The 26547-nt window shown below is 40.0% G+C and overlaps 1 protein-coding gene across 4 annotated transcripts in view; it reads right to left on the bottom strand.

Moving 5' to 3' along the window:
• Positions 1 to 4228: 4228 nt before the first annotated feature.
• Positions 4229 to 26547, bottom strand: part of nfx1 (nuclear transcription factor, X-box binding 1) — a 79872-nt gene continuing 57553 nt past the window's right edge. For 2 of the 4 annotated variants that reach the window (XM_048551652.2, XM_048551660.2), the window contains exons 16-24: positions 25868 to 26098; positions 24865 to 24938; positions 22578 to 22679; positions 20519 to 20560; positions 14630 to 14728; positions 13522 to 13672; positions 11196 to 11341; positions 6551 to 6655; positions 4229 to 4719 (exon numbers count right to left, since the gene is read on the bottom strand). In XM_048551652.2, coding sequence (XP_048407609.1) covers positions 4641 to 4719; positions 6551 to 6655; positions 11196 to 11341; positions 13522 to 13672; positions 14630 to 14728; positions 20519 to 20560; positions 22578 to 22679; positions 24865 to 24938; positions 25868 to 26098 — 1029 coding nt within the window. In that variant the 3' untranslated portion in view covers positions 4229 to 4640. The remainder of the gene's footprint in view (positions 4720 to 6550; positions 6656 to 11195; positions 11342 to 13521; positions 13673 to 14629; positions 14729 to 20518; positions 20561 to 22577; positions 22680 to 24864; positions 24939 to 25867; positions 26099 to 26547) is intronic. The other 2 variants (XM_048551670.2, XM_048551674.2) reach the window with 1 other exon arrangement.

Genomic DNA, 26547 nt, shown 5'->3' with positions numbered 1-26547 from the left:
GTCTTCATAAAATTTAGCGGTCTCTGAAATTTTTACACGGTACACAAACATGTCATTCAGCCTGATTGCTGCATATTCTCCACGTGAACTTCCTTCCCGCTCATCCCATCCATCTTCATCCAATCCTGTTAACATATCCTTATACTCTTTCCTTCTCTGTGCTGTTTACCTCAACTATTCTATGTGGGAGCACATATTACTTTTTTAACCACACTTTAGTCAAATACAATTTTTTTCTGAAATCCCTGTTGAATTTACCTTTCAGTGATTACCTTTTAGTCAGGCTGTAATTTTGATCTCAGCGGTAGGTGAAAATATCTTTCTATACTGACAGTTGAATGTTTTCATGATATTTCATGAAACACCTCATGAGGTTTCCCACTGGTCCCTTCTTCTCCACAGTAAACAGCGGGATGGTGTTCGATTGTTCTTGATAGGTGTACACTCTTATTAGAAGTTTTAATTTTTTGTAACGCTGGACTTTATGAATCTAAACCTTTTAAAAAAAATTACATAGCAGCTGGAAATGTTCATTTTGAACATCTTATCTTTCAGCTCCACAAAGAGGGTATTAGTGATCTCTGTATCATAAACATTACTCAGGCCCTTATCATTCAGGCTGCCCAACTCACATTAACTATATTCACTTGTGTAGTTTTTGCAGCCTAGAGGAGATGGTATTTCATTTCTACGTAGAATGTTTCCATTTACGGCCCTGTTTTAATTACACTTCAACCCCCCCACAATCCTGATCTGCAGGCACTCTATGCAGGGAGGGATGGACAAGTCAGAGGGCCTTCTTGTAACTCTGTTCTCCGGCCTGACCGGCAGCAGGCTGGGAAGGGTCTCATTGTTCCCAAAAAGAAAACGGAAGGGAAGGTCACTGACAAAGCACCTGAAGATAGTTGAGCCGAGGACATGACCCTGAGGAAGTCCTCCAGACATGTCCTGAACTGAGATGACTGACCTCCAACAACCACAACCATCTTCCTAAGTGCTAGCTATGACTCCAAACAGCTGAGAGCTTCCCCCGACCCAATTCCTTTTGACTCCATAATACCAAAAGATGTAGGAGCAGAATTAGGCCACTTGGCCTCCCACTCAATCACGGCTGATATGTTTCCCAACCCCACTCTCCTGACTTCTTCATATAACCTTTGAACCCTTTACCAATGAAGAACCTATCTGTCTTATATAGACACACACACACAATGATCTGGCCTCCACAGCCTTCTGCAGCAATTAGTTCCAAAGATTCACCTCTGTTTGAAATTCCTCATTTAAAAGGTTATCCTTTTACTGAGGCTGTGCTGTTAGATTTTAGTTTCTCCTACCAGTGGAAACTTCTTTGCCACATTCACCCTCAGTGTTCTCTAAGTTCCAATCAGATAGATTTTAGACGGATTGGAGGGCCGAGTACAGGCCTAGAGCCTTCGATTGCACACATAACAGTTCCTTGCTGTCAAACTCAGTCAAATGTTGCCTTGATAACAAGGACAGTCACTCTGACCTCACCTCTAGAATTCAGCTTTTTTGTCCATGTTTGAACGAGGGCTGTAATGAGGCGACGAGCTGAATGGTACTGACAGAACACAAACCAGTTATCACTGAGCAGGTGCTGCTTGATGACACCTTCCATTACTTTATTGATGATCAAAAATAAACTGATGGGGTGGTAATCAACCGGGTTGGATCTCTCCTACTTCTTTACATACAGGACACACGTGGGCAATTTTGCATATTGTTGGGTAAATGCAAATGTTGTAGCTATCCTGGAACAGCTTAGCAGGTGGAGCAGCAAGTTCTGGAGCACAAGTTTTCAGTATTATTTCTGGAATGTCCAGTTCCTCTAACCATTTTTCGATGTCATGTGGAATCAAACTGGCTGAACACTGGCATTAATCATATTGGAGAACCTCTGGAGGATTAAACCACTACACCTTCTCTGAAGCACAATCACATCTCTTTAAATAACTGAAATTGTTCCTTCCTGATATATTATTAAAGTGTATCTTTAGGGAGAGGTCAGCAGCATGGGGTGTAGAGTGCTTTATTTCCCCTAAAAACTATTTTGATTTGATCCCTAACCTCCCCTTCACTTTTTCTTCCACGTAAGCATTACGCCTATAAACTCTGCTTGTCACTAGTTCTAATTGTCATACGAGCGCTTTCCTGGTGGTGGAGTATTAATTAGTTACGAAAATAACTGGTGTTTCTCAATGTGTTCTGCATGTACACACATGCAACATGGGTGCTGGGGAGTAGTCTAAGGGTTTAACAAAAAGAAGCAAAAAATATATTTTGCTAAAGTGCATCTCCAATACACCTCTTGGCCTAGGCATCAAGTGTTGTATCTAGAAGTAGATACAATACTTTTGCAGAGGTCAAATCATTGACTTCTAGGAGGTTTAAAGGTAGTTTACTTTATTCTGCACTTTTTGTCTGTATTTATACAAATGTCATGTTAAAAGAATACAGCTCAATTTGTTCTGCCACCCAAAAAGATTCATCTCTCTGCATTTGCAAGTGTCTCCTGTAGGATTGAGCAAAAATGTCCATCATCTAAAAAAGTGGACAAGACTTGGGACGTCAAAAACTTCAAAAAGCAAAGGGGACAACTGGGCTGAGTTCTGGGAAAAATACACAAATGCAGATGGCTGCCTGGAATTCCTATTTACACCTTCAAGCTAAGAGAACAGTCAAGCCAATTTAACACTAGCCCAGAATTTACTTTTACCACCTCAGGCTAGGGAGCACAGCCAGTTTGGTGCCTACAGAGACACCGAACATTCAATGCCAAAATCCAGAGAGATACTGTACATTTAACATCAATATCCAATTTACACATATTCTGAACTATCAGGAAGCCATCTGATTTCAGAAGGGAACACCAGAAACACAATGGACAGCACAGATTTGACGGGAGATAACAGGGCACTCAGTCAGGAACAAAAACAAGTTTGCCAGAAAAGCTCAGCTGGTCTGGCAGCATCTATGACGGGAAAAACACAGATGCTGCCAGACCTGCTAAGCCTTTCCAGCAACCTTGTCTTTGTTCCTAATTTACAGCATCTGCACTTACTGAGTTTTTAAAAAAAAAACAGTATCAGCCTCGATTTCAACTGGGAGAGGGCTCTTTCAGCAAAAAGCCTCTGCACAAATAGTTGCCCCACAGGCTTTCGGCCCCAAAAAGCAGCTCTGGAATCAAGAACTACAGAAGCCGCACAGGAAAGCTGAATCAGGAAGCCAAACCAAGCGCATCATCGCAACAAAAGACATAGGTGGGGGTGGCAACCAAGCACTGTCCAAACAAGAGCTTTCAGATATAGGGCTGCTCTGAACCAAGGGAACTGACTGCAAAAACCTCAGCAATTGGGAGCATTTTTAAACTATTTTCTCCTCAGTGGTCTCCCAGGACCCTAAAGTTCTGAGAAAGCTAGCAGGGAGGGGAAAGTAGGTTGTGATAGTTTATGGGACCCCAAGGTTAGGAAGCCTGATAGATTGGTGATTGAAACCTGTTCTTTTAGGTTCAGTGTTTAATTTAATAGTGTATTTAATTACTGACCTCCGTATAACTGATAGTGTCAATTTCCCTGCTTATTCTTTTTACCTGTATTTCTTGCATTGTACTTATATTTTGTATTGTAAATAAATGTAGAGATTCTTTTGGCCTGAAACATCTGTCCACTGCGTTCTTCATTTCAAATTCCTAAATAAGTTCAGAATCTAGAATCAGGTGTCTGAGAAGAATTCGAACCAGCTAAAAATCAGCAAATCACTGATTGCAAACCCTGCACTACCTGTCCCAAATCGTTTTTAGAATTGTAGCACTTAGGTTATGTTGCTCATGCTTCAGATGTCTGCACAAAATTTTAGGTACAGATGACGTTTACAACATTTTCACAGCTGAAAAGCCTGGTGATCAGGGACCTGCTACATTCTGTAATATAGTACAGAAGTATATCTCAAAAGCTCCAGAAGGGACAGAGATTGGGTTTAGTGGGGAAAAATCAAATCCAAAAGATTATAACACTATCTCTGCAAAGGCTCTCACTCAAGAGGCAAGCATCGAAGGAGCATTTCAATCTGGAGTAGAAGGTGCTTCACAAAAAGGGTTAACTGCTGCATTCCAACTGCTTGTGACAAAGCTTAATTGTTCTGTCTTCACTCCCAAAGAAAGTTCATTCACACACAGTGCATTGAAAACAGACAAAATTATATTTGTTGAAATTTATTTAATCTTTGAGTGCAATTATTACACAGCCACCTTTAACATTATCACGTTGAAGTCGATTTCTTTTCAAAGAAAAAACAAAGGGTTAAAACAATGTTAACCCTTCATTCAGCACCGTCAACAGGAGCAACAACAGCTGATAGGAATGCATGGTTTACATAATTCATTCCACAGATTTTGTTTACATTCTTCTTAGGTTTGTCTCATGCAACAGCGTATTCTTACAGCAGAGACTAGCAGCTCAATTTGTTATGCATATTGAATTGAAGTTTAATAGATTGACACAATTGTATCCCCTTACAAATCTTCAGTGATTCTTTTTGTGAACTACTGATCAGGTTATTTCTCAACCACTTACTGTTCAGACGCGTGACCTAAATTTCAAACATATTTGAAAATAATTCTTCTAGTCCTGAACATCAAAGTAATCAATGACTGGTTCTTCTTTTAACGGCTTTTGCAGGGCAACTGTTCCATTATCAATCCTGTAAGATTATAGAAAACCTTAGTTTGTACATTTCCAGTTGCCAGTAATAACAAATCTGTAAGCTTGGTCTCCTCCTGCAATATGTAACTTAATTCCACTTTGCGAATTGGTAGAGAGATCTCCAGGAGAACAATCGCTTATTTCATACACACAAATGGAGAGAAACATTAACATAGGTCAAAGCTATCTTCAAGATTTATACAGATTACTGCACCATTATAACTACAATGATGATTCCCAAACTTTGAAACATAGATAATATAGGGCATGTGTTGAAGCCTTTGAAGGCATTGTCTCATCCCAGGCCTTTGATAACATTGTTATCAACGCAGCTACTAACCTTGACTGTTAGATGTCTAACTTGTTAGTTCCTGCATAAATAGCTACCTTCCCTTTCGCTGACTAAATGGATCAAGCTTTAACTCTTAACTCCTTTGACCACCATTAAAGTTTATGCAACATTTTCATTCATTATTGAAATGTACACCAAAGGCAAATCAGTAATTGTGTGTGGCTTTAATCTTCAAATAGACTAGTGTGATCAAATTGGCATATGATTAGTTTGTAGAATGCCTCTATGCAAGATTCCTGGACAATACTGCACATTTGAACCAAACAAGGATAAAACCATTTCAGATCTACTTTGCAATAAGGTTGATTAGTAACCTCACAATAAAAAGACCTTAGGAACTAATGATCACAATGCAACTGAATTCCATGCTAAGTTTAAAAGTAACAGGCTGCAAAGTTTCACAAAGTTGACAAAAAAATATACTGGAGCAAACAAGCCACTAATATGAAAACAGATTAAGGAAATTTTACAAGTTAATAAAAAGCTTAAGACAAGCCAATGTTAGTTCCTTAGAAGAAACAGGAGAAATTACACAACATAAGTAGTAAATAGCAGAGGCAAATGCAATATTGTTTTAAATCTGCTTTCATAGTAGAAGACACAAATTACATTCCTGGGAGCTAAAAAGAAGAAATGTAGATTACTATATTTGAGACAAAGTTTGAAGAAATTTATGGAATTAAAATTTAACAAATCCCCAGGAGCTGATGGTCTATATCTGGGGACCAGATACACCTTCCCCTCCTGCTGCAGACCTGACCCAATCTACATCCATTGCTGGGCCTGACAGGCTTTCCACTCACCCACCCACAGTTTTCTGTTGCCAGACCCAATAGTCCCTTATCCACTCCACACCCAATCTTACTACCACCAGGAGCAGAATCCCTGAACTTCACTGATTCCTCACTCCCCTCTGCACTAGACCTTAATGTCCATTACCCCTGGGAAACGAATCCACACCACCACACCCCAGCCCTCACACCTCACCCTGCTCCTTACCAATCTTCAGACCCCACTTGGAGGCAACTGTCCCTTCCCCCTCCCTACCCACCAAACTTTGGGCATGATGAGCTACACCCTCTGCCTCCCAGTGACCCACACTAAATATTGCATCACTGAGCTGGTCCCCTTGCACCCTACCCTCACATTTATCCCATGGACAGACTGTTTGGCAGCAGTTGTCAATGTGGCTGTGTACTGACTTCTGCTATAGTTCTGCACTGTGAGGAACCTGTCAGAATGGAAATACAGTGCCACATTTCTGAAGAGGGCCTTTTCAGAACCTCCTGTCAGTATGGTGGAACTCTCCCCTTTCATAAAGAATGTGCAGAGTAACAGGCCACATGACATTGTGCTCTCGAAAATTTAGCCCATTATTTTACATGAATAGGTGTGCCAAAAGATTTGGTTACGTTATGTATGTAAGAATTCAATTGTGAAATCACAATTGCTGGGTGATGTGCCTCATGGTACTTACTTAAGTGCTTGTTGTCTGTAATGTGCAATTGGTGGGGGTGGTCTTGCTGCCATCTCTCTCTCAATCAATGAAGTGAGTGAAGTATTTGGACACACAGATTTTCCCCTGCAAAGAAAAGCAAATTACCAAAATAATGAGATAAGCAACAATGTAAAATCATGATTAAATTTATTTTGAGACAATAAAATATAATCAGGTATAAACCTGCAGTCTCTTCCATATGGTTTACTAGACTAAAAGACCCAATGTGATACAATGTGAATAGCACGGATGTAAGATGTCTATTTTGATAATTTCACTCAAAGAGAAAAGGTCCACATGGAAAGGAGTCATTTGCTTCAACTTGGAAACCAGCAGCATGCCCTCCTTTTCTATGCTTTCATGTGCTTTTAAAACTAAACCTACCACTTAAAAATTTGGGACCTCTTCTCCCAGTATACAAAAATTAAAGCTTCCCATTATAATCATCCTGGCTTTTCAACAAACCCCTCAGCTCAAGTCTAGTTATCTAGTCAAACACGTCGTTAGCATTATTGGGATCTGCACATAACTATAACTGTCAGAGTTGTGGATGGCAAAGTCTACCCAACAGCAATAAAATAAATGAACATTCAAGCTGGTCTCAAAACAGGCCAAAAAGGAGTAATACATGGCAAAAAAGGTAAAATTAATGGCTCTTTACTTGAATGTGTGCAGTATTTGGAACAACATAGATGGAGTAATGGTACATATACAAAGTTAATGGATATAATCTTACACTACAGAGGCATGGTTATAACATGAAGAAAACTGGGAAGTATTCAGGGATATTTGACTTTTCAAAGGAACAAGCAGGAAGAAATGGTATCATTGTTGGCATGGGATGGATTAAGTTCAATAGCAAGAAATAATCTTGAAATCAGGAGATACAAAATCCACATGGTAGAAGAAATAATAAAAATGTGGAAAATGACACGGAGGAAGATCCATAGGCCCCCTAAAAATAACTATGGTGTGACAGAGAATAGATCAGGAGATAACGTGCTACTTGTTACATGTCCTCATTAAATGATGGGCAAACTTTAATTTTCATATAGGTTGGGATAGTGAGATTCGCAAAGAAAGCTATAAAGGAAGAATCATTAGATGAATTCATGACAGTTTCCTGGAAAAAAGGATGCTGTGGATCCAAGCAAGGAACAGGCTATTTTGGGGATGTATAATGAGCTAAGTTTAATATGATATAATCTGAGAGGAAAAAATCCCCTAAGAAGCAGTGATCACTATGTGGCAGAATTGGCAGGCTGGGGGGCGGGGGGCAGAAACAAACAACCATACTAAGCTTAAATAAAGATAATTAGAAAGCCACGGGGCAGAGCTAGAGTGAGTGGACTGTGCAAGGGGTTTAGCAGCAAAGACTGTTGAGGAAAATAGCAGAGATTTAAAGAAAATAGATAGTAGCTCACAGTAAAGAAATATTCCAGTAAGGAAGGAGGGTTCTTTGAAGGGGATCACTATATACACACGCTAACCATGGTTAACTCTGGAGATTAAGGACAGCATCAAATTGAACTAAAATCAACACACAACGAGACAAAGATTAGTGGTAAGCCAGAGGACTGGGGGATGTTTTAAAAACCAAAAGACGACCAAAATGAAGAGGAAGAAAATAAAACCTGAGGTAAACTTGCAAACGTGTAAAGGAAGAGAAAAGCCAAAAAAAGTGAACACATTCTCTAAGGGGCCCAAGGACCGAGAAATAAATATAAAGAACTAAGAAATGTCAGAAGAATATACCTCCATCAGTTTTAACAGCAGAAATCATTAACAGCATTGTAAAATCACCAAATAATGAAGGGGCAAAAGGAGTAAACAAAATAAGCACAATAACTACAATTGGGTCCCCGAACTTGATGGATGCTAGAGAGGAGGTAGCTACAGAGATGCACTGGTAATAACCTTCCACGATTGCTTAGATTCTGTAAAAAATTCCAGAAGATTAGAAAAGCACCAACATAACGTCTTTATTTAAAGAGGGAAGAAAAAAGGGCACGTTTGCAATTGGGAAAATGTTACAGCCTATTATAAACGATTTAATAGCACAGTATTTTTACAAATACACAGTATGATTAAACAGATTCAACATGGCTTCATGAAGGCGAAAATCATGCTGCCAAGTTTCAGAATTCTGAGGTGGTAACAAGCAGGATAGGTAATAGGAAAGCAGTAGGTATAAAACATTCAGATTTTTATAAAAGTCATTTAATAAAGATACCACACATTACACTACTTGAGGACATAAGGTCACCGTGCTGGAGATGTATACTGGCATGGATGGAGGACTGGCTAACTGACAAAGGGGCATTTTTCAGAACAGCAACCTATAACTGCCACAAAGATCAGTTCATAGGCCACATATTTACAAAATACGTTATGGACTTGGGTGAGGAAAGTGGATTACAAAAAATAGCTGGAAAGCAAGGGGCGAGAATAATAGGGAATAGCGAAGGTAAACAGAATGTTTGCTTTTATTTCAAAGGGTATGGGGCACCAAATAAGGAGGTTCTGCTAAAATTATACTAAGCACTAGTCAGAGCATAGTTGGAATACTGTGAACAGTTTTGGGTCCCTTACCCAAGGAAAGGTACATTAGCATTGGAGGCAGTCCCGAGAAAGTTCATGAGGTTGATCCCAGGTATAGATGGACTGTCTTTGGAGTAAAAATGGAGTACGTTGGGCCTGTACTTGTTGAAATTTAGAAGAATGAGAGACAATCTTATGAAACAAGACAAGAGTTTTAAAGGAACAAAACAAAAATTGCTAGAGAAGTTCAGCAGGTCTCAGCATCTGGGGAGGGAAAACAGTTAATATTTCAGGTCCAATGACCCTTGTTTAGAACTCATTGTAGCTAGGAAAAGGTTATATTCAATGAAGATGGGGTAAAGGTGGGAGAATAGGTTCCATCTGAGACACACTGCTTTGCTCCTCCTTCACTCCCAACACCCCACGCACCTTGCTATGCAAGAGCAGTAGGTGTAACACCTACCCAAATACTTCTTCACTATCCAAGGCCCCAGGCACCTTCCAGATGATGCAGTAATTTACCTGCCCCTTAATCTAATCTACTATACAGATTGGTCAGAATGGTTTCCTCTCCATTGAGGAGATGAAAACTATATTCTGTTCAGACAAATGGCCCCAAGCTTTCAGTTACCTGCTATTTCGATACACTACTGTGTTCTGTAGCCATAATTTCCGTCTCAAGGTTGTTGCAGTGCTCCGGTGAGGCTCAGCGTAAGCTGGAGGAACAGCAACTCATTTTCCAGTTGGGGACACTGCAAGATTTGGGAGTCAATACTGAATTCAATTATTTTAGGGCCTGAAAACCTTCTATGTCCTTTACCTAACCGCAACCCTTGTCATCTCATGGGCTACGTTCATTACAGCTGCCCATTTTCACCTACTGACGGTGCCGCTTGTCACTTTTCTTTCTCCCCGATTCCCCATCCCTGCGTCTGCCCAACAGCTATTGACTCTTGCTGGGCTCCATTTCCACCTTTTTTGTCTACTCCTTTTCCTAGCACATACCCTCTTCAGCATTTATACCACCTTTGCCTAGCTGCAAACAGTTCTGAACGTGGTTTACTCGACAAAAAACAATGACTCTGCTTTCTTTCCATGTGTACTGCCAGACCTGCTGAGTTTCTCCAGTAATTGTTTTAGTTTCAAATTTCAGCATCTGCAGTTCTTTGTTCTTGTTTAAGATTCTTAAGGACCTTGACAAGATAGATGCAGAAAAGTTGTTTCCCCCTGTCAAAATGGTTGTGACTGGTGGGCATAAACTCAGAGTAAGAAATAAAAACAGAACTTTCTGGAAAAACTCAGGAGGTCTGGCAGCATCTGTGAAGAAAAATCAGATTGAACATTTCTGGTCCAGTGACCCTTCCTTAGAATTAAGGTGCTGCCAGACCGACTGAACGTTTCTAGCAAATTCTATTTTAGTTTCTGATTTACAGCATTCACAGGTCCTTTGGTTTTTAACCTCAGAGTAACGGATTGCTACTTGAGACAGAGATGCGTTGGAATGTCTCCTCTTAGAAGATAGTCAGTCATTCTACAGATTCACTTATGTAGTGGGCTGTAGAGGCCAGGTCATTAAGCATATTCAAGGCTTGGATGAAATAGATTTTTAAATCAGTAAGGGAATCAAGAATTAGGGAGCAACAGCAGGTAAGTGGAGCTTATATATATAGAAAAAATATAAAAAAAAAATCAGCCATGGTCTCCATGATTGGAACAGCGCACTCAAGAGTCCGAATGACCTACTTCTCCTATAACTAATGGCCTTTAGGAACGTGTCTCAGCACTGAATTTAGAAGACTGCCTTCTACAATTACATAATATTTTTCCATTTTGACAGCTTCTTGTGGTCTTTGAAACTGCCAACCACTGATTAGGTAGGAAGGTTTGTGGGTCTTTTCCCAGTAGGGCCTGAATTGTTAAAACAAATTTCACATAGCTTTCCTTTCGATGGCAAGTAAATTCTAAATAAGTTTTCAACTGTTCTCATGTGATAGGCAAATGTGAACAGAAAACTAAACCATTGTGTGTGTCTGAACGGTGGATAAGAAAAAGTGTTGAGACCTGCAGCATTGTCAATACTTACTTCACAGCAGTGATAACAACATTGCGCTTGGGCTCACTGTCATAACTGACACTTTCAACACCATAGACTTCAGCCAGCTCATGAATGATTCTGCGATGCTCCCGGTTCATTGGGGGATAGCAACGGCTTTTCTTTTGTTGTTTGCCCTGAATTAAATTAAAGGAAATCATTCAGTATTTCAACCATGAGAATGGATGAGAAAATGATGAACGAACAAATTTTGGACTAGGGCATCGTGAACACATCATAGCACAATGCAGAAAACCAGTGCAGTGACAGGAGCTGGAAAATTATAACACTTTCTAATGATCTGTGAAATGCAGATGCTTCAACCTACTTTAAAATGGATGGAATTGTTAAATTTCAAATGTGGAGGGCCATTAGGACTCCTTCACCTACCTTCCATTTTTACCAAGTCTGTGAACCAAAGCATTTGTATCAAATCACAAAAGTGACCTCAACAATTCAGCATTGAAAGCATTTAGTGCAGGTCATACAAAATAAAGTCAGTATTAGCAACAAAACAGGACAGTGAAAAGTTACTCAAATCTGTTAACGCTTTACAAACACTGCTTTAATTGTTTCATAAAAGCAAAATGCTGCATATTTGAAATAAAGTACTGGAGAAACTCAGCAAGCCAAGTCGAATTTTGGTGAATTCAAGTATGTTTTTCCACTCTACCACCTGCTGCAGACCCTCTTGCAGCCAGCCCTTTAGAACCTGACTCAGTAATGCTGCTGCTAAGCCACAGTTAGTGGTAGACATTGAAAACCTCTAACCACAGCACATTCTGTGCCCTTGCCACCTGTTTTCTCCAAGCAGTGTCCAACATGGAGGAGCATAGTCATCTGCTGAGGGAGGGTGAGATGTGGTAACCAGCAGGAAACTTCCTTTCCCATGTTTGAAATGATGCCATGAGACTTCACATGGTTTGAAGTCATTGTTGAGAAAACTACGGGCAACCCTCTCCTGTCTACTACTCTAGTACCACTTCTGAAAGGCTCGTCCTGCTGGTGGGGCAGGACTTATCCAGGAAGGGATATGTCTGAGACATTGTCAGGCTGTTGCTCGACAGGGAAAGACAGCTCTCCCAATGACCCCAGGTGTTAGTAAGGATATTTTTGCAAGGTCGACAAGGCCTTTTTTGTCATTGTTGTTTTGGGTGCTAAGGTTGACACCAGATGGTTTAATCCACTTTTCTTTCTTCTGGAGACTTTGTAGTAATTAATGCAACTGAGTGAATTGTTAGGCCACTTTAGAAGGCAGTTGAGAGTCACCGCATTGTAATAGTTATACAGCATGGACACAGACCTTTCATTCCAACTTGTCCACGCTGACCAGACATCCCAATCTGACCTAGTCCCATTTGTCAACAATTGGTCCATATCCCTCTAAACCCTTCCTATTCAGATGCCTTTTAAATGCTATGATTGTACCTGCCTCCAACACTTGCTCTGGCAGCTCATTCCATACATGCACCATCCGCTGTGCGTAAACGTTATTCCTCAGGTCCCTTAAATCTTTACCCCCTTCCCTTAACTCTATGGCCTCTAGTTTTGGACCTTGGCTATTCACCCTATCCACACCCATCTTGACTTTATAAACTTTATGGTCAACCCGACACTCCAGGGGAAAAATGCCCCAGCTTATTCAACTGCTCCTTATAATTCAAACCCTCCAGTTCTGGCATCATCCTTATAAATCTTTTCTTTACTCTTTCAAGTTTAACATCTTTCCTATAGAAGGGCGACCAGAATTGTACAAACTATTCTAAAAGTAACCTCACCAATGTCTTCAACAGCTGTAATATGACATCCCAACTCCGTGTAGGCCAGAGCACACAAGCGTGGCAGATTTCCTTCCATGAAGGACATTAATGAATTAGTTCAGCTTTTCAACAATCAATGAGGGTTTCATAACCATTAGATCCTTAATTCCAGCAATTAATTGAATTCAAATTTCACCACCTGTCGTATCTGACCACCAAACATCTTTCTAGATTGATGTTGTGAGCCATTGGCACTTTTCCCTCACACCCCTCAAATTCTGCTTCTTGATTAGCAATGGAAGACTGCAATGGAGGGATTTTACCCTAGATGAACCCAACAGCACTTGCCTTCTTCTGTCTAATGTCATTTACCATTTTGATTCTGAGTGAATGGGTGGAAAAGAATGGCACATGCTTTATTACCTTGGCTGGCATACATCAACTTATTGAATAAACATTTCCAAAACAGCATGTGGCTTTAATGTTGACTACCACAGAAGATATTTCATTGCATTTTACTCTATGTCAGACAAACTTCAACTCGTGTGTTCTATTACCTCTTTCAGGGTTAGATCTTTCAGACAGGACATTGGTGTTTGAGTGCATTTTAATAAAGGCACTTCATTAGCAGCAGCACCAACCTTACTAACAGCTTCCACAAGAGCTTTAATTTCTTCTTCCACTTCAGTTACAAACTTCAGATCTTTCCTTTAGTCAAGAATAAAAGAAAATAGACCCATGATTTAATGTATCAGGAAATCCCAGAAAACTAAGCGTAAGATAATTTGTAGTTAGTTATTAGAAAACTTACATGTAACTAAGGTGAATTTTCAGGACATGTAACCACTGATGGATTTGGTACTTGTGAACATCATACATAAATTTCCAATGGATTACATCATTTTTCTACATTCACAAACAACTGAAGGAAGAACCGGGGGAAGCCATTTGGTTTTCCAGCCTGCTTCACCATTAAGATCATGGTTAATCTTTATTTTTGGCCACAAACAGATTCATTTCTCATAGCTGCAGATTGATATGAAGTAATGTGGATAGGGCGTACCATTGCAATTTCATCACAATCACTTATTCATTAAATGTGACATAGGTGGCATTTTCTTAATTCTTGCAGTAAAGGGGATTAACAAAAAAAATCACCACTTCAACCATTCTAAGTGAACGAGTTGACTTAGGTTTGCATAATTTTTAAAATGAAAACTGATGCTTGCAGACCACAATTCTACAGGCAGAGGGAAAACATTTTCACAAATACAACTAATCCACCCAACTGAACAACATTAGCATGTTTACTTATGTATAAATTATATGTGACCAAATAGCTGTGATCTTTTTTCTACAAAAGCAGAGCCCCAGAGAAAGTAAGAATTGAACTACTACATTGAAAAACACATGCCCATTAAAACTGATAATCTAAAATAAAAACAAATTGCTGTATACATCCATTGCGGTTGCTTATTGATCAGGTGCAACTCCAGAATTCCTGGGACTATGTTGTAAAAATTCTACATCTACCATCTTTGACAAATTAGTAATAGGATTAATCCATCTGCATCATAGCCAAGATGTCAAACTCAGGTACAATTTTAAAATGGATCATTTATCTGCGCTTGATTTTAAGTGTGCCCAATACTAATCATTGCCTACCTTGCATCCTCTTTTAGACTCTCACTGTATTTGGATCCTAAACTGCGTACATGAAATGGATCTGAGGCAGGGTTAATGTTTAAAGCATCTGCTAATCTCCTGCAAAAAAATACATACATAAAAACATAATAAGCACTTATGAACAGTAAGGAGGAATGTAAACACTTCTGACAGACAGGTTAGCAAACAGTCAACATTGCTATGCATATAAACCAGAGATTAACGAATCAACATTACTCTGTTAGAGCCAAGCCAACTTTCACAGAACATAGAACATTACAGCACAGTACAGGCCCTTCGGCCCTCCATGTTGTGCCGACCTGTCGTACCGATCTCAAGCCCATCTAACCCACACTATTCCATGTACGTCCATATGCTTATCCAATGAGGACTTAAATGTAGCTAGAGTTGGCGAATCTACTACCGTTGCAGGCAAAGCGTTCCATTCCCTTACTACTCTGAGTAAAGCAACTACCTCTGACATCTGTCCTATATCTTTCACCCCTCAATTTAAAGCTATGTCCCCTCGTGCTCGCCGTCACCATCCTAGGAAAAAGGCTCTCCCTATCCACCCTATCTAACCCTCTGATTATTTTATATGTTTCAATTAAGTCACCTCTCAACCTTCTTCTCTCTAATGAAGACAGCCTCAAGTCCCTCAGCCTTTCCTTGTAAGACCTTCCCTCCATACCAGGCAACATCCTAGTAAATCTCCTCTGCACCCTTGCCAAAGTTTCCACATCCTTCTTAGAATGCGGTGACCAGAACTGTACGCAATACTCCAAGCGCGGCCGCACCAGAGTTTTGTACAGCTGCAGTATAACCTCTTGGTTCTGGAACTCGATCCCTCTTAATAAAAGCTAAAACACTGTATGCCTTCTTAACAGCCCTGTCAACCTGGGTGGCAACTTTCAAGGATCTGTGTACGTGGACACAGAGGTCTCTCTGCTCATCTACACTACTAAGAATCTTACCATTAGTCCAGTACTTTGCCTTCTGGTTACACCTACCGAAGTGCATCACCTCACACTTGTCTGCATTAAAAACTCCATTTGCCACCTCTCAGCCCAGCTCTGCAGCTTATCTATGTCTCTCTGCAACCTACAGCATCCTTCGTCACTGTCCACAACTCCACCGACCTTAGTGTCGTCTGCAAATTTGCTAACCCATCCTTCCATGCCTTCATCCATGTCATTTATAAAAATGACAAACAGCAGTGGACCCAACACCGACCCTTGCGGTACACCACTAGTAACTGCTCTCCAGGATGAACATTTCCCATCAACTACCACCCTCTAGCTTGCTGAAAGAAGACAATTTCCGATCCAAACTGCTATATCTCCCACAATTCCATTCCTCTGCATTTTCAGGCATCAATTGTGGCTCAATGGCAGCACATGAATAAAGTCCAGTGGTTTAAGGTAAATCCCACTTCAGAAACTTGAGCACACTCTCCAGGCTGACATTCTTTTACTGAAGGAATGTTGCACGGTCAAATATTCTAACTGTTGGATGCAGTGTTAAGCCAGACTACTTCTCACATGACCACAAAGACCCTATTACATTTTTCTAAGAGTAACAGGGGAGATCTTCTGATGCCCAGGCCAATTGTGACATGATCATTTACTTCATCATCTGCATAAGCTTCTGAAAACTACATTTCCAAAGTACTTCAATTGGGTGAACTTATACTCCTGGCTTTGAGGGGAGAATACTACCACTGAGCTGATGTGAATACTTGAAATAGGTTCAGCAATGACCAGGTTGATGGCTGAATGGGCTTAGAGTTTTAATAAGTTGATGCTTTTGGAAGTTGGTGAGGACAACCCTAGGGGAGGTGGAAATTCCATACGATAAATTGATGGGCGAGAGTTCCATCAGCAGACGATGTGAGGCAGGAGTAGTGAAGGCAATGAAAAAGAGATGGAAGCTGGTAGTGAGAGTTTGAGACGCAGCGGAAGAGTAGACTGAGTGTTATCAGCATAAATACAAAACGTGAAGCAATGTCTTTAAAGGTTACCTCTGCAGGACAATTAACAGTGCCAGAAACAAGAAAAGCCAAAAACAAAAAACTGTTTTTATTGAACAGAGGTGACAGCAGCCTTCAAAAGAAATAATTCAACACTCAAGGTATCATAAGGATCAATGAAAGTCAAATGGAATTTGGAATAAATCTACCAATACTAATTTTGCCAACAGCAGAACAGATGGTTTTGAAAACCTGATTTCCAGTTTATGAAGGGTCTAGGCTTGAAACATCAGCTTTTGTGCTCCCGAGATGCTTATCTGTTATTCCAGTTTGTGATGACTAATTGAGTTTAGTCTACGATAGACAAACAGGAGGCTGGAAGAACACAGCAAGCCAGGCAGCATCTGGAGGACAGGAGAAGTCAACATTTTGGGTATTATCCTCCAGGACTGAACGTGGGTGGAGGGGGAGCTGCAGATAAAGAGATGAGGGGTGGGTGAAGTCGGGTAGTGGAATGGTGGTGATAGGTGGACACTGGCAGGGATGAATCCAGTTGGTGGCTGGAAGGGAGGGTTAGTAGGTGGAATGGAAGGTGGGGGGGGGCGCTGGAAAAGGGAGCCAAAGGATGGGTGGGGAGGTTGTTTGAAATTAGAGAACTCAATGTTGAGTCCTCTGGGCAACAGGGTGCCCAGGTAGAAGATAAGGTGTTGTTCCCTGAATGTGCATTCTGAATTGCTGCAACACTGGGGGAGGCTGAGGGCACGTGTTAGGGGGTTGAAATGGGCAGTGACCAGGAGGTCAGATTGGCTGTTATGGACCAGGTGAAGATGCTCAGTGAAACGGCCACCAGGACTACGTTTGCTCTCACCAATGTAGAGAAGACACATCGGCAGCACCAGATGCAATAGACGAGTTTGGAGGAGATGCAGGTGAAGCTGTCTCGCCTGAAGGATTGTTTGAGGCCCTGGATGGGGGTGAGAGACATGGTGTGGGGACAGATGTTGTATCTTTTACAGATGCAGGGAAAGTTATTGTTTTTTTTTGAGGTGGGCGTCAGAGCCGCTGGTGGGGAACGTGGCAGGAATGAAGAAGTGGCAAAAGGAATGGTTCTTATGGAAGGCAGAGAGGGGTGGGGAGTGAAAGATGCTCCAGCTAGAGAGGCCTAATTGGAGTATTTGAGAACGATATGTTGAATGCAGAGGCTGGTGGGGTAGAAAGTGGAAATGGAAAGGGGGACCTTATCTTTATTATGTTTGGGGGAGGGGGCAGGTGTGTCGTTCAGAGCTGTTGAATGGAGAACTCACGAAGCACAGTGGAGGGCTGTATGGTGACAGGGTGGAAACAGCATTGTTTGAAAAAGGCAGACATCCGGGATGCTTGGTTGTGGAACATCTTGAATTTTTGCAGGATGCTGGGTGGGAAGTGGTGTCGTCTAGGTAGCTATGGGAGTCTGTGGGTTTATAGTAGATGTCAGTCTGTAACCTGTCACCAGAAATGGAAATGGAGAGGAGAGGTGTAGAAAAGTGTCAAGAAAGTTTACCCTGAAGTCTATCTGAGGTTTGATCCTCAGATCATACTGAATTGCTTCTCAGTCAGGACAGCAGGAAACTCCCTATAATTTCCCTCAACATGCCTGGATAGGAATGAGGAAACACTGCTGGCTAGAACACTTAATCTTGACCACGACTCAGTGAGCATTATTTGAAAAGAAAATACAGCGGGCAGCATGGTGGCTCAGTGATTAGCACTGCTGCCTCACAGCGCCAGGGACCTGGGGTAATGGGAACTGCAGATGCTGGAGAATCCAAGATAATAAAGTGTGAAGCTGGATGAGCACAGCAGGCCAAGCAGCATCTCAGGAGCTTGCTGCTTGGCCTGCTGTGTTCATCCAGCTTCACACTTTATTAGCCAGGGACCTGGGTTTGGTTCCAGCCTCAGGCATTGGTCTGTGTGGAGCATGCACGTTCTCCCTACGTCTGTGTGGGTTTCCTCTGGGTGTTCCGGTTTCCTCCCATGGTCCAAAGATATACGGGTTAGGTGGATCAGCGTTGCAAAATTGCCTGAAGTATTCAGGGATGTGTAGATTGGGTGGGTTGTGCGGGATGGTCCGAGTTTTGGTGTGGACTTGTCAGGCTGAAGGACCTGTTTCCACACTGTAGGAGTTCTATGGTTGTCCCACAGGATAAATATAGGCTTAGGTATGGCTGCTGTAAATCGAATAACTCATCAACATCTTGTCTCAGTACCAAAATTACTTTCTCTTACAAATCCATTGTCACCAGTCTGTTGGAATCTGATGTCAGCCAGATTGTTTCTAGCCACAAATTGAAGGCTTCAGCTCACCAGACAAAGACTTGGATTGGAATTATGGAAACATATCAAGAAGTTATAACAGAGAACTCAATGTTAACTCAGGCATCAAAACAGAGAGAGAGAAGGGGGAAAGGAAATAGTAGTAAGCTGAAACTGAAAGTAAAAGTTACATTGGGGAAAATCTCCAATAAGAAAAGGCTGAAAGTATACACCTCCAAAGGTTGTGAAAATTAACTTTCAATGTTACAAAAGGTTGTTTGAAAGTAATTAAGGCTTACTCCACCATTAAAAAAGTATTTAGAATGAAAGTGCCAGCCTCTATTTTTCACAATGAGTGAAGTGTGCATTCATGATAGTGCGCAATGCCATTCCATTCAACAGTTGTCTGAGCAGCCAGACTGTGACGTGTAAAGGCGGGCAAAGCTGTGCGTAGTATCCTCTGCAAGTTCTGTCTAATTTATGTATAAATAGAGGGCAAGCGTCATTTGCCTATTGAAATATAACTAGAGATTATAAACTTTAATTGACTATTTGCTAACTGTAGACATTAACATCACCCAGCACTGAAAATGCATACATACATGTCCATAAATTAAATTCATTCACAAATTAAAGGCAGCTTTCAGTTAATGAAGCAGAAATGTATTTTGATCGTAAGAAACCAGTCATGTTTAACAGCCTATGCATCCAGATGGCACAGAAATTAAGACTGTCATATCTTTGCATGAATTCACAACAATGGAATTAAACAGAAAGAACAAACAAACAAACATTAATAGATTCATCTGTGCTAATTAATGTTAACTTATGAGTAGACTGAAACAACTATTTAAATACAGAAATCAGCAAGGAAGAAAAAAGGAGTAAAGGTATTTGGAGAACATAAGTAAACTGCAAGCTAAATACTATGTGTAAGAATATTAGAGGAAGAAAAAACTCCTTTAAACACACCCATTAACCTTCCCTGATAATCAGCAGCACACTAAATCCCAAAATCTGAAGTGGAAATATTCATCATGCTTTGAACTATGGTTTAATTTACTGTTCATTGAAGTTTCTACTCTCTGCTTCCACAAGACTGGATGTACCCAGAAGGTGATTATGTTGGTTTCATGTTGTTATCTAAGTTATTGACTTAGACAATGCAATGGAATTGGCTTTTTCTCACCGCTCCGCAGCACCCCCCCCCTCAACACCGCCATCACCTCTGCCAAACTCTGGTTTCTTATTGTTAGATTTTGGAACACAACCTTCTCCAATCTTTCTTCATTGACTGTTACACTTGATTGTTTATACATCTTTAACAATGACAGTGCATCATTTTGGTGTTTGGTAACAACAGTTGAACAGTATTTCAGTGTAAACTAATAACGCCATTTTTGTGTTTGAGCAAATCAAACAGACACTTCAGTGGATGTTGCCATGCATTACTTAAGCATGAACTGAAGATCTGTAAACTAAATCTAAATCTAAATCTGTAAATTAAAACTAGGCATGGGCGGTCTTATGTCAGAAAGCAACACACATTTAGTTTACAGCAATCTCAGAGCATCAATTTAACTTTAGAAAATGCATCTGAATAATACAGTATGACTAGAATAACTGACCTGTTTCTTTCTACTGCTGCACATTCTTGATCACACTCCAATCTACATGGAAAGAGAACAATTTTATACCAGGACAGCCATCTTGACATTAACACTTCAAATAGTGAACAGCCATAAGACCACAAGATATGGATGCTGGATTAGGCTTTTCTGTCCATCAAGTCAACTCTACTATTCGTTCATGGCTGATGTGTTTCTCAATCCAATTCTCCCACCTTCTCCCCATAACCCTTGATTCACTTACTAATTATGAACCTCTTGCTGTCTTAAATATGCCCAATGATTTGACCTCCACAGCCTCCTGAGGTATTGAGTTCCAGACTCCCCCATTCTGGCCCTGGCTGAAGAAATCCCTCATCAGTTCTGTAGAAACCAATTCGTAGAAACATCTTTCCCATGTGAATTTGAGCCAGCACCCTATGTACAATTTTCTAAAATTGATTTGTTTTGAGACACAGGATTCCTTATAAATCAATAATAAACACCATCCAAAATCCAAACTGTAGAAAATAATAAAATTATGTTGAATTACATCATCCAGGAAAGCACACTAATTGTTCTACTTTATAGCCCTTGGTGCTTTTGCAAATTATTGGGAAGTGTATGAGGCAGCAGGATCGTAGAATTTGGTGTTTGTGAAAAACTTGGGTGGTTGGGGGGGGGGGGGGGGTGGAAGGAAGAGGGTAGAAGAGTAGTGCATGGTCCCTTTAAAGGATGACATTTTCTTTTCTAAATGCTTTGAGATTGAAGAAAGGATGCCAGAGGGCAGTAGCTCGTGGGTTTGGAGGTGCAGACAGCACCTGAATTGAAACTTTTGTCAAAAAGGCCGTACGGTTAGCAGGCCGAGCAGCAGTTTTGTTTTGATACCAAGACAACAGATTTTGAACTTAGCCAATTAATTTGAACCAGGCACTTAGATAACAAAAATTAATTAAATTTAAATCTGATGGTTTTGACAACATAGGACCAATCCTATTGTAAGGAATTAATAGGTCAAGGGTATAAAAAGAAGGGGCAGTTCAGCAAAGACAGGGAGTGAACAGCCATCTGCAAGAGATAACAGCTCTCAGCTCTTAGAGAAAGCACCATCTATTCAACACGGTATGATGGCACGCCTAGTTAAGATTGAGAGGAGGCAATCCTGATAGAATGTGATGGAGAAGGCACCGAACATTCTGGAAGAAACATAATCTGGCTACAATTTCAAGAGACTAAATTTCTGCTTTAAAATTTTATTTTACAAAAATGGGACTTGTAATTATTGGAGCAGCATACCATTGGAATCTGGTTTTATTTGGGAATAGTTAGAAGAGGTTTATTCAATTTGTTAATAGTTAAGTTAATTTGATCACTTTTAGAGTTAGCTAAATAAATTGTTACTTGCTGACTGTAAACTGAGTGCCAGGGATTTTTTTTATTTAACCACTAGACATTGCTGAAGGGCAGGTTACACCAATTTTCACACTCCTTATAAGGCAAGGTCCTCCTCTTTGGGTGTTTTCATTCTCATTCTCAGAGGAGAGTCAACTTCTACTTTATAACACTTAATAATTAAGCAGCTCGTCTTAAATCCCCGCCCCCTTAGCTTGACCTCCATAGCCTTCTGTGGTATACAGTTGCAGACTTCCCCAAACCTTGTCTTGGCTGAAGCAATCCCTCATTTTAGTTCTATAGGGTAATCCCTATAGAACTAATCCTTATCCCTATAGAACTAATCCCTTGGTCCTTATCTTACCCCAGACTGCAAGCATTTTTGCCATGTCCACTCGATCCATGTCAAAATATTTGGTACAATTTCCTAAAAATTTATTTATTTTTGATTAAAAAATTACTTATAAATCAAAACACCACCCAAAATTCTAACTTTGGAGAGTGGTAATAAATCTATATTAGACTCACCAGGATGACTTAGGTCAATAAACTTATCTTTGTAGCTCTCAGTGCTTTTGTAACGTATTTTGCATTTTTGTTTTGAAAATTCCAACTGATGATAAAAAACTTACTCTAACATAATCTAATACTCTAAATTCACCTTCCAATGCATTAAAGAACAACTTACCTGCTTTGTTTCATTTCTTTCTTAGAAATTAGTTTACTGATTTCCACTGAGTCCCCAAGATGCACATCAGAAAGTTTACTTGCCATGGAAATAGCAGTTATCCTACACAAAGCATAAGCAAAAGGACATGAAAACCACACAGCTTGATATATTTTCACACTGAGTTATAATCATCACGAATGGAAAGGAACAATAAGGGGGAATGTGTTAAACGTTGCTCTAGTGCAATAACAATTAGAATTCAAGTATTATAAGAGGAAATTATTAGCAAGTGCTTTTTTTCTGCTTCTCCACCTCGAGCTTCACTTCAGATTAGGGATGTAGTTTGCATATGGTCTTGAGCTGGGCAGTAAGCATCACAGCCCTTGCTTCCACTAGCGAGCCAGAGTGCATGCTCATTCAACGTAGCATCCTGTGTACTGATGGCATGTTGTCAAGTCTGACTCCTTGTATCAAGGCCCCAGCAAGGCATCAATTTTGTTCTGAATTTTTATCACAGGCTATTGCAGAGAACCAACTTCATCCTGCCAATGTCCCCTCTCATCTTCTAAAATTCAATAGCTTGTCAGAAGACAACTAACAGCACTTTTGAACTCCTTATAACAGGCATGGTTAAGCATAACAACCCAATATGAAACATGCACATTTCCAGCATCTTCGAGATTCACAATGAATCCCATGAGCTAAGAGTTTTGGCAATAGCTGTTTATCCATGTAAATTGATGATGGACATTGAGATTCTCACACCTACCATTAAGTCGTGTCTTCCTCCAGCTGTCATTTCAAGTCATAGGATTTGGTCATTAGTTACAAGTGATCAATACTTGGCTTCAAAACTGAAGAACATACTACAGCAGTTTCCAATATGCCAACCGTAGTAACACCCTGAACACCCATACTCACAATGCTTATTCATTAGCTTTTATCTAGATTCAGTGAATTATCTTGGCTACAGATGAAGGCTTCTTTGCCAAATACTCATAAGGTATTCAGTTACAGTTTCATGTGCGGTAGAATTTGGTTTGATCATGAATTTCGCGTGGGCTGAAGAAAGTATTCCCTCTCAAATGGAGTTATGTATTATAAAAGGAACAAAGTTTGGACCTATTTGTCTTGCAAAACAAATTTGCATTTGGTCTGTACAAAGTCCTCTTTGTTCCTCAATAGTTCAAAAGACAGTCAATTAGGGCTTCCAGTGTATTTATTTTAGTCAACACTGGAACTGTCCTTTCAATTTTCCAATCACTAGCTTCAATATTACAGAGACCATACAAAGCCATAATCTCAGACTTGGGACATCCACCATCATATACCACTGATGAGTATGTGTATAACCTACCACCCAAAGTAGTATACTTCACAATATGGGTTTTAGAAATAAACCCATTAGCTGTGTTAGTTAGAGGGAAAGATGGGGAACATATCTGCAACAAGCTCAATCTCAGCAAGATGAACGCTTTTCAATCTCAGCAAAACCCTTGTCATTATCTTTTAACTTTATTCTGCTACCAGCCCAATAGTTGGTCAGATTGGCAGCTTGTCAGGTATGAAAGCTTGGAGGTAGAAGGCCACAGCCAGGGGCTATAACCAACTACCCCAATCTCTCAGGCAGGATTTTAAGTTGGGAGGCAGAACAGAAACTGGTGTAATCCGAAGTCTAGAAAAATTTTTCCTGTTTATTTATTTTCTGGTGACGGAGCTAACATTTTTAACATTCTTTCTTCAACGTTTACCAATTTTTGTTTCCTGAACCATACCCTAAGACAGAAAAGATAGAAAAAAGTCTGGAAAAATTGAGGTGTGTAAGGATGGCATTATGCACAAGTTGGGGGCAAGGTGACAATCAACCACGTGTGGAAGGTTTACTTGAGCTCCTGCGTCTCCTGTTCACAAGCAATGCTCTAAATCCAGGCTTGTAACAGGTCAATTTAGTCCAGAACTGTAAGTATTTCTCGAGTCTGTCAGCTCTATGGACTAACAGGAAAAGAAGTTGATGCCCAACACTAGTATAAGTTGAGAAAAAGATAAGATAGCTGGATAATGAGAATTTGAAAGTATGCAACATTTTTCTATCTTTTCTGTCTTAGGGTATGGTTCAGGAAACAAAAATTGGTAAACGTTGAAGAAAGAATTTTTAAAATGTTAGCTCCGTCACCAGAAAATAAATAAACAGGAAAAATATTCACTATTCTACGGTTAATGCCAGTACAGATCAAATTGTGCGCCCAATTACATTTGAAAAAAAAATTGGACTCCAGCTTCAGTTGCAATCGGAAGCAATACAAACCTCTGGTAATTACTGGAAGCCTCACTGCAGATCATGATGTCTTTCTTTCGCTGACAGCTGCAATATAATACCACCTGTAATGCAACAGATCTAATCATTAATATAACCTAACGCGTATAATTTGTAAAAGCGCATCTTTATCAAAAGCCCGAGTGTGAAATGCTTAATGCAATGATTAAAAATATTGAAGTTACTTTTGAGATTGGTCCTGGTACTTTGCATTTTTGAATGCAAAACTTGAACTTCTCCAACGTTTCCTTTTGCTCAAAACACAACTGAGTGTACAGTTTACAGCTGGAGTCAATTATTTTCTATATTCATTCCCACAATACTTGTACATATTTGTATTATTCTTCCAAATGTTCACAAGCTGACAGATCAACAACATAAAAAGAAAACTAATGCTGGAAAACTGAAATTAAAAGAATAAATTGGGGGAAAATTCAACAGATCAGATAGCAATTACAGGGAGAAACAGTTAGTTTTCATTTTAAGTATCTTTCATCAGAACTGAAGAAAGTGGCACACATTTCAGGGAGATACTGAGTGAATAATGCATTGTACTATTGTTAGGATAAGATGTTAAAACAATAGGACAACTAACTGATCAAGATGATGCACAAGAATTTCATGCCACTCCAGCAAAGAACTTAAGTTGCTCCAGTCTACAGATCCAAACCAAAATTCTTCCGTCAAACAATATCACCAAAAACAAATGAACAGCTTCCTCATTCATACACAAAACAAAATAGTGAAGATGCTGGAAATTTGAAATTAAAATGGCATGTGTTTTTAAATTTGCTCACTAACTTGTGGTTTTGGGGACAATTTTGTGAACATGTTGCCTGCCAAGTTTTATTAGAGAATTATTTTGATTGCATTTCACAAGTAACTCTTAGGCCTCAAGGTGTTTTTGAAAAATGTAATAGGTATACAAATACAAATTTTATTTCCACAAGGCTGATTTCATTTTTTGAGCAGAAACCACACACGATGAGCATACCTCTGCAGAGCAGGGTGTCTTTGGACAAGGTGAATCTGGGTGGCATGGAGACGAACAAGGATGATTACAGTCAGGCCTTGGAATGATGCACAGTTGTTTACATGGTTCTTCAGTAACACAGTCGCCTTTGTGACAAATTTTTTTACATTTGTGCATTCCACAAGGTAACAGCTTGTTACAAGCAAGTCCGCAGGAAATGCCAGTCAGATGACAAGGAATATTGCTCCGCATCTGGTAAAGAAAGTGTTCTAATAAATCTATGTAACGCAAACCGATCACAGGTATCATGTTCTACAACGCACAATTAAGCATCTAAACTGACATTTGATCAAAGACGGTTTAAATTCTGCATTTGGTTTGGAAAATGGAAAAAATTAAAATTTGGAAAATGTGCCATTAAAAGACAGTATAGCATAATTGATCTAAGCTTCATCACAATTGTGACCAAAGTAGAACTACAATACACCGGTGAGCAGATATACACACAGTAGTTACACTTCTGAAAGAATGGATCCACTCTTCTTCATTACAGGATCCCTTGCTAGCTTTACAACAAAGCATAAAGAGTCTTTGATCTTCAGTACTGTCTCAATAGTTCTCACTTTTATGATGCATGCTCAACAACCCTAACACACTATGGCCCTTAGTCTCCATAAAGGAGATTTCCCAAACATGAAACT

This window comes from Stegostoma tigrinum, chromosome 2 (genome assembly GCF_030684315.1).
Source record: "Stegostoma tigrinum isolate sSteTig4 chromosome 2, sSteTig4.hap1, whole genome shotgun sequence".
Classification (NCBI taxonomy): domain Eukaryota; kingdom Metazoa; phylum Chordata; class Chondrichthyes; order Orectolobiformes; family Stegostomatidae; genus Stegostoma; species Stegostoma tigrinum.
This window is presented reverse-complemented; position numbering and strand designations above follow the sequence as displayed.